Source organism: Myotis daubentonii, chromosome 9 (assembly GCF_963259705.1).
Source record: "Myotis daubentonii chromosome 9, mMyoDau2.1, whole genome shotgun sequence".
Classification (NCBI taxonomy): Eukaryota; Metazoa; Chordata; class Mammalia; order Chiroptera; family Vespertilionidae; genus Myotis; species Myotis daubentonii.
Window position 1 is genome coordinate 55,515,198 of NC_081848.1, and position 8,731 is coordinate 55,523,928.

Consider the following 8,731-nt stretch of genomic DNA (forward strand, 5'->3'; position numbering starts at 1 on the left):
GCCCTGAGTCCCCCCCCCCCCCCCATTTATCTAATTCTACTCATTTACTTAGTGGCCTATTTGATATTTAAGTTGGCATCTCAGCGACATCTCAAGCTCGACATGCAGGGAGAAAAATTGACCTCTACTGCACCCCAATTCTTGCTCCTTTGCCATGTCAGTTATTAATACCACCATTTGCCTAAGCACTCGAACCCAAAGCCCCTGACCTCATCTCCTACCATTTCCCCCTTTTCCATTTGATTCCTTTGACAAGTTTCTTCCTATCAGAAGGCCTTTGCACTTGCTGGTCCATCTGCGTGGAACATTCGCCCCCCAAATATCTGCAAGCTCACCCTTATCAGAAGCCTCCTCTACACGGACAGCCCCACTGCCATCGCTCTCTACCACTGACTCAGCTTTATTTTGTCACAGCACCAGCGCTACCTGTTTGTCTATTTACTCCATTTGCCTGTCTGTCAGCTCCGCGATGGCAGGGTTCTTTTCCTTCTCCGCTTCTGAACCTCCAGCACATAGAAGAGTGCCTGGCACATAGGAGTCCTCAGTAAACAAGATCTAAAGGAATGAAAGGAGGTTCCTACCCCTCCCGGCCCCTTTCCCTGCCCTACCGATCAGCAGCTTAGGGAAGTTGGAGGTCTCGATGTTGTGATAGTAGACCACGGAGGTGACAGCAGCCATGAACGCCATCCCGGCCGGCATGTACAGGTGAAGATGGCGGGATTCAGTCACCCTGAGAAGGGGCAAGAGACAGACAGACAGACAGGATGTGGATATGCTGAGTACCCCAACAGAGCAGCCCAGGCCTTGGGCTTAGGGCTCAGCACACAGGACTCATGCACAGCTCCACACCATTCGCTGGCAGCTCTCCCCAAACTACAAATGTGCCCGCTAAGTAAGGGGCCCAGGAGGCCTCACAGAGATGCCAGGAAGGCTCGGTGGTCAGGCTTTGGAATTCACAGCCTTCTTTCTCTGGGTTCGTGCTCATAGAACCTGGCGTAGGGAAGCCAGCCTTGGCAGTCGCAGCTGCAGAGTCTCTGGCCTGAAACCACTTTTCTGGGAGTGAGCACAGCTGAGTCTCTGCCCTCAGGGAGCTCTGGGCAGTGCAGGAGCCTGTGCACCACAACTGTCTTAGTGACAGCCCCATTTAGCATGAACAGCGTAGGTCAGCATTGCTACTCCTCCCCAGGCGCTGTAATAATAACACTGATAGTCAATATTTATTGAGCATTTACCATGTACCAGGCACTGTTCTTAGCACTTCTTGTACGTCAACTCACTTTCTCTTCATAAAATACCATGAAGCCCGTTCGGAGGCATAGAAAGGCTAAGTCACAAGGCCAAGGCCACTGTCTTTGTTTCCCCCCCTTGGGCCGGGGATGAAGGCAGCCCATGCCAGCTCCTCCTCTCCCCTCTTTAACTCACAGAGGCCTGGGTGGGGGGCTCTGGTCTGGTGCTAAGACCCGTAGGGAGCCAGAGCTCCTCCCAGACCTGCCCTTCCAAAGCTCCCTCCTATAGACAGCAAAACCCACAGCCAGCACCACAGGCTCAGTGATGTGCCTCAAACCATTCGTCTAGCATTGCCCAGGCTGTTCTTTCTACTGAAGCCGTGCTGGGATCCCCCAATTGCCAGAAGGCCTCCTCCAATGTCCCACCTTGGGCTGCTCTTGCTTGCACTGCTCCCTCTCTACAGCCCAGCAAGGCCCCCACCCTCGACAAGCTGACAGTAGAGAGTGGGCAAGCAGCTCAGAGCTGACTGACCAGACAGCCTAGGGCAGTGATAATGCAGATGAGCAGAGGCTGAGAGCACAAAGGAGCTGGCGGGCGAAGGAGCTTCACAGGGGAGGTGGCACCAGGCTGGACTTTGAAGGATGAGCAGGAGTTCCACAGAGAAGGAGAGGGGAGCATGTTGGAACCCCAAGTGGTCTGGTGGGGCTAGGGCATAGGTATCGAGGCAGTGGGGAGCTGTTCACCAAATGGTATGTTCCTCTCTTTCCATGCTAAAAGAACTACAAGTCTGCTCCAACAGCAATGCGCCCAGGCCCAGGGAATGGATGGTGATTGGTTCAAGCACCATGCAGTTCCATACCCCTTTGCCAGTGATTTGTCTAAGAGTGGTCATAGCACCCAACTCCAGCCAATGAGATGGAAAGGAAAGCCTGCAGAGGACGTCTGCATGAGGAAGAGGCATGTGGGGAGCATGAGTGACCATGAGAGAAGATACAGCGGACACACAGAGGGTAGAGTAAAAAGATGGGGAGGGCTGGGTCCCAGATGCCATCACTAAGTCACCCCACCAACTAAAAAAGGCCACTTCAGGCTTCTTGTTAAATGAGACAGTAAATGTCAATTTTCCTTAATCCTCAATCAATGGATATTTTCAGCAAAATATTGATATGTGACAAGGCAATCAGTCACCAGTGGGGACCCTGAGAGCAACCAACACTCGGTCGGCCCAGGGGGCTTAGGGAACTCTTGCCTCTGTACTCCTTGAAGTAGTTTTGAAAAAATTCTATAGGCTCTCGCACATTTTGAAAGTGACATCTAACATGTCACATCATTTAAGTTTAAATGAATTATTATTTTTTTGCCACGGAAAGTAGAAATGCTAAATATTTTATAAGAAATAAGATGAGGAATAACCATAATTGAAATAAATATTTCATGACACAAATTCATAATATAGGTGTTGGCTGCTTTACTGCATAGTATACGCTAAATTAGGTAAGAAATTAGGGACCATTTTTTACATATGGGCTTTATGCCATGTATGGTGGTGATCTGGGGAAACACTCTACTTATATATTTTTAAAAAGTGCGTCCTCATTAACACACACTGCTCTGTTTTTTCCAAACCCAGAGCATCACACACAGAAATAAGACCCAAAGGAAGACAGGAAGTCCTACAGCAGTGATGGCGAACCTTTTGAGCTCGGCGTGTCAGCATTTTGAAAAACCCTAACTTAACTCTGGTGCAGTGTCACATATAGAAATTTTTTGATATTTGCAACCATAGTAAAACAAAGCCTTATATTTTTGATACTTATTTTATATATTTAAATGCCATTTAACAAAGAAAAATCAACCAAAAAAATGAGTTCGCGTGTCACCTCTGACACGCGTGTCATAGGTTCGCCATCACTGTCCTACAGGGTAAGGATGGCTTGATTAATCACTAAACGAGGCTTATTCTAAATTAAAGTCAAGTTTGAAGACCACTGCTTTAACCAGCCTCCACTCCCACCTGCCCCCTAGACTTCCAGGCAGGTCTGTAAACCCAGGCCAGGGTGGACTGGAGGTGCCACAGGGCAGGGACTGTGGCTTCTCTTCCTGTCTGCTTTCTGATGCCCCTCCCTCACACTTGCTTGTTCAGGGTTTTGGGGCCACAGATAGAGGCCAGCCAAGACCAACAAGTGCCCAGTTCAGGAGCTGACCTGTCTGCTGAGGAGGAGAGGGCGGTTTGGACTGAGCTGGAGAGGTTTGGGATACAGGTGCAGCCCACACAGGAGGGGCTGCTGGACAGCCTAAGGCAGAAAAGTCCTCGACCTGGTTCACTCCAGTCTCCCACACTCTGGGGATATGCTATCTGCCCAGGGCTCTGCCACTCCTTGTCTGGCACCCTGTTTGTGCTCTAATTCCATCCTCCATGGCCCTGTGAAGCAGGCAAGGTGGGGATTATAATGCTCATTTCATAAAAATGAAAGAGAGGCTTGTCCAAAGTCCCACAGCTGGTATGTACATGGCAGAAGCGCTAGCAGAAGACCCAGGCCTACCTTCTCCATGGGCGGAGTGTCTTTCTCTGTCCCTGCTAATTATAACCTAGCGGGTATTTCTGGCCTAAAGGCTCACACGGCATCCCTCCCCTATCTAGCATTTGTGTGCTTTGAAAGGGGTGTTGGGGACTTGTCACCTGCTAGTCACTGTGGCTGTACGCATTCTGGTCATCTTGCTGGTCTGGGGACTTTGATACTCAAGAGAAGTCTCAAGGCAAGCAGTTATCACAGAGATTACCACTGAAGCCAGGATTCAGGGACACTGACAGTAGGAGGGTGAGGGAGTGTGTGGGGCGGTGGGGGATCCCATCCCCCTGTCATCCAGCTGCAGGAGCCCGGGCTGGCAGGAGTGGGGTCTGAGCACACACTGATTCCAGCTCAGAAGGGCTGGACCTCAGATTTTTAAGCCAAATGCCCCCACTTTTCACCACCTCCTCGCCCAGGCAGTCGCTGAGCCTTGCTGATTCTTCCATTCTTTCTTAGTGACAAGACTGCTTCGCCCCCTCCTCTTCTGCACTCCCAACTGCTGACACACCATTTGCAGCTGCTATTATTTCTCACCTCGATGACTGCAATCACCTCCTAAGTGCTGTTTCTACCTCCACGTTCTCCCTGGCTCCAAACCTGCCCTGGACACCCCCTAGGGTTCGCACCTAAAAGTGCTGTGCTGATTACCGCCAATTACACTCAACCTCCATCGCTCTGCTCACGCACCTGCTGTGTTTCATGCTTCAGCCCCATGCACTTCTCCCAACCCGCCTGCTTTTCTAGGTGGTGCCTTTGTGCCTACAGGCACAGAGAGCTGACTGTGAGGATGCTGGATGCCAGGCTGAGGACTAAGGACATTATATACAATTGGAAACCAAGGAAAGATCTTAAGCAAGAGTATCCCCCCTCCCCCCAGTAAGGTAACCTCAGCAGCTGGTAGAAGAGGCTGGGTACCTTCCACAGAGTTGGGCACTCCAATAGGCTCTGGGATGACCTCACTGGGTTGTGGCATTCAGATCTGGGTTCCCTGCTGCACTGGGAGCAGGGCTCACTTGTGTCCAGTGCCTGGCACAGAGAGTGGCACACAGGAGAGGCTGGGGGAACAGCTGCTGGGTTAATTAGCAAGTGATACTGGCTCATGGAATGCAGGTGAGCCGGGCTCTCCCTGGGCCTTTCAGGAAGCACCTGGAGCAGATCCGTTCCCCGAGAATCACTCACCCGTCAGACAGGATGCCCTCCGCGATCTCACACACCAGGACGAAGAGCAGCATGAAGGTCAGGATCCAGCGCAGGTTGTGCCCTGGGAAGTGGAGCCACGTGCTGTGGTGGATGTGTACCTTGGAGCTCTGACTGCCCCATCCTGCAAGGAGAGACAGGAAGAGGTGGGAAGCCTGGTGAACGCGGAGGAAGGTGCATGAACCCCAGGAAGGTGCTTCGACACTGGGTCCACGGTGGGGGGAGGAGCATACCCCTTGGTACACCTGTGCCTGAGGACGCTGGAGTCTGGTACACATGAACTAAATGTCCAAGCATGAAGCCTGGACCCTCCCAGGCCCACCTATGCAGGTACCCATTTTATATATTGATCTCTTGTGTGACAAGTTATCACATAAATAAGCCATTTGGTTGAGAACAGAAGTGTAAATGTTGGTATAATATTTGATATACTTATGAGCATATGTTGCATATGCTTCTTTCTTGTTTCTATTTGTCAACAACTAGCAACTCTGCTTCTGCAGCATCCTGCTTTTTTGAATTTTGTTACAATATGTTCTTTCTTCCCAAAAGCTGCATATGAATTTTAAGATTTGCTTTTTTAATTCTTAGACTGAATCACCACCTTTTGAGGAGGCAGGGGGATGAGTTGACAGAGCCAGCCAGCTTGGGAAATTCAAGGTTTTGAAGAGGGATGAAGGGGACGCGGTGAAGAGCCAGGCATGAGCATGATTGCCAGGGCAGTGGCGCCCAACTTTGCTGAGAGCTTTCAAGCAGTGGCGCGGGGGGCCTCTGGCGTCCAAAGTCAGGGGCTGCTGGCAGGCAGCCTGAGAAGTTGCGCTCCAGAGACACGCGCCCACGTGGGGTCGCAGGGAAGGGGATCCCTGTCCCTAGCTCCCCGCTCTCCTCGCCTAGGCCGAGTGGGACCCTGGGATTGTCAGAGACCGCACAAGGGTTTGCAGGGCCTCGGTCCGCCTCTGAGGCGCAGGCTGCACTCCTCCTGGGCCCAGCTTCGGCTGACAGGGAGGGTGCCTTGGGGGAGGGGTGACCCGGCTCAACCCAGCCCGAGCCCCTCCCGACCTTTTCAGTGGGTACAGAAACCTCTGTGTTCCCCTTTCTCCACCCCAGCTCCGGTCCTGAGGTGACAAAACTTGGGGATTCCCTGGGTTTGGAGCGTCCGCCTTGTTCGGTGCAGGTTCAGGGGCACCCGGGGGAGTAAAGGGAAGTGCAGACGTGAGAGTGCGGAAAGGCGGGGTAGTCCACAGAGCAGGGGACTCGGGGAGGGGATCCCCGAAGGGGGACAAGCCTCGGCCGCGGGGCCCCGCCGCCCCCTCCCCTACGCCGCCGCCCCCGCGCGCGCGCTCACCGATGAAGAGGATGGGGAAGGTGATGAAGAGCAGGAAGACGTGCGGCACCACGTTGAGCGCGTCCACGAAGCAGCCGTTGTTGAGGACGCCCTGGTCCACCCGGTAGGCGTCCGAGTGGTTCTCGCTGCCGCAGAAGGCCAGGGGCATGGCGGCGCGGGGCGGGCACGGATCGGCTGCGGCTGGCTCCACGCGCCTCCACGCCTCTGTCCCCGGCTTCTCAGCCGCCCGGCCCGGCCGGCAGGCCCCCGCCCCCCCACCCCGCGGGCCCCGCCCCGCCGGCTCTCCCGCTCCCCTCACCCCACCACCTCTCCCTGATCCATTATCTGTGGGGCCGGGGTGGGGGTGGGGCGCAGCCGGGAGCCCAGCCGGGCCACGCTGGACCCCCGTTCCAGCTGTGGCAGCCCACGCGCCCAGATGTGCTGGAGGACGCGTTGTGAGCGCCCCGCTGCGCGCGTGCGCTTGGAAAGAGGGAGAAGGGTGGGCGCGCTCAAGTCTGGGTGAAAGAGTCAGGGGTGCAGAAGAGAGGAGGAGGGTCCTGGTGAGTCTGGAGTGGGAGGGAGCGTTTGGAGTATCTCGTGTGAGCTCCCCCCCCCCCCCGCCCGCCACACACCCCCTCCCCGGGTCTGAGATGTGGGCTCACCTGGGCAGGGCGCCAGTAGATGTAGTTAGATCCGTGGGTCTTGGTGGGGGCAGAGTGGAGCTAGTCCCCACCCCAGGTGGATAAGAAAATCAGTAAGAACATTACTTTGGGCAGGGGGTGGGGTGGGGGCGCTTGGAATGTTTTTTTGAAAAGTGGTCCCAGGTGCGGGGGCACTCATAGGTGCTTTAAGGCATATCCAGTGCTTTCACAAACGGGATCTCCCAACACTTTGGCTAAGTACACGTTGTAATGGCTCCCGCTTATTTATTTATTTATTTATTTATTTATTTATTTATTTATTTATTTCTGATATGAAAACGGAGGTTCAGGGAGGTTACACGACTGACCCACGGTTTCACTGCCAGCAAGTGGGGAAGCATAATTTGAACCCAGCTCTTCCAATCTGCCCCACCCCTCCCCTCCTCCTAAGGCATGCATCTTCTAATACAGTGGTCGGCAAACTCATTAGTCAACCGAGCCAAATATCAACAGTACAACGATTGAAATTTCTTTTGAGAGCCAAATTTTTTAGAACTTAAACTATATAGGTAGGTACATTGTTATTAACTTAATTAGGGTACTCCTAAGGCTTAGGAAGAGCCACACTCAAGGGGCCAAAGAGCCGCATGTGGCTCCCGAGCCGCAGTTTGCCCCAGGGTTCTAATACGTACATTGAAGCCTCCCCATGACTGGCAGGTGAATGGGTGGGATGGATCCTGGCTCAAGGCTGAAAAAGAGGCCGCTTGTGGAGTTGTATCCAGCAAAAGCAATTGGCGGCAGTCAGAAGGATGGAGAGAGAGAGAGAGAAAAAAATCACTGTAGGCTGTATTCTTAATCAGACACAGATAGGTTTAAGGAGCTAAAGAACCTGGTAAATTGGAGACAATGTTATGCATTCCTACACTTTTTGGAGCGATTCTCACAGGCCTATGGCCAAAAAGGTATATGTCTTATGAAGAAAGACGAGCAAATGGGATTTTAGGTTAGTTTTTAGAAGAATTTCCTGAGTTCAGGTTATAGAGCATAAATCCATATGTTCTCAGGAGGGGCTACGGGGACACCGGGGGAAGCCCTTTCCGCCCTTTCCCTCTGAGCTTCTCCGAGCCTGTCCTGGGGCTGCTTGGAGGCCCCTGAGCGTTTTCAGGACATTGTCAGGCAACATCTCAGCTCTGCCTCAGCCCTGGGAGCCGCCAGGGAGAACCAGGCACCAGGGCAGAAGGCAGGTGGGTTTGGGTGAACAGCCTGGGGAGGGCGGGCGCTCAGGGTCCTAAGGCCTCAGACAGTCTCTAACTTTCAGGGAATCTCTCTGACGTTTCCTGCAGCATCAGCCAAAATAGTGAAAATTTGGCCGCAGTAAATGTTTAGCACTGGCGGCAGGAGGTAATGAATCTGGGTGAATTCAGGCTCTGAAAAGGCGATTGCTGCATCCATGTAGCCAAGTGATAAAAAGCCTATGAGATAATGTCGGGGGGGAAAGGAAGGACACAAAACTGTGTGTTTCCTATGGTTACAGCCATATTAAATATGGATGTTTGCACGCGAGCCTGCGGGGGAAGCTCAGGCTTGCCAATGCTATTGCATTAGGGTGGCGGGCAGTTATACGTTACCTGCCGTTGCTGAGCTTGTGATTGTTCTGACCATTTTCTTCCTGTAAAAACGGGACAACTGAGGTTCAGAGTGATGAGATGGTCACCTAACATTTTTTTTAGAGTTCTTTCTTTCTGTGTGTGTGTGTGTGTGTGTGTGTGTGT

General features: G+C 52.9%; 1 protein-coding gene across 10 annotated transcripts in view; it reads right to left on the minus strand.

Moving 5' to 3' along the window:
• ABCC8 (ATP binding cassette subfamily C member 8) overlaps positions 1–6,583 on the minus strand; it is a 68,936-nt gene extending 62,353 nt beyond the window's left edge. For all 10 annotated transcript variants that reach the window (XR_009454447.1, XM_059709052.1, XM_059709051.1 and 7 more), the window contains exons 1-3: positions 6,340–6,583; positions 4,977–5,118; positions 609–730 (exon numbers count right to left, since the gene is read on the minus strand). Coding sequence is in view for 9 of the 10 variants with exons in the window: in XM_059709052.1 (XP_059565035.1) it covers positions 609–730; positions 4,977–5,118; positions 6,340–6,487 (412 nt within the window). In the remaining variant the exon portion in view is untranslated. The remainder of the gene's footprint in view (positions 1–608; positions 731–4,976; positions 5,119–6,339) is intronic.
• Positions 6,584–8,731: the final 2,148 nt, after the last annotated feature.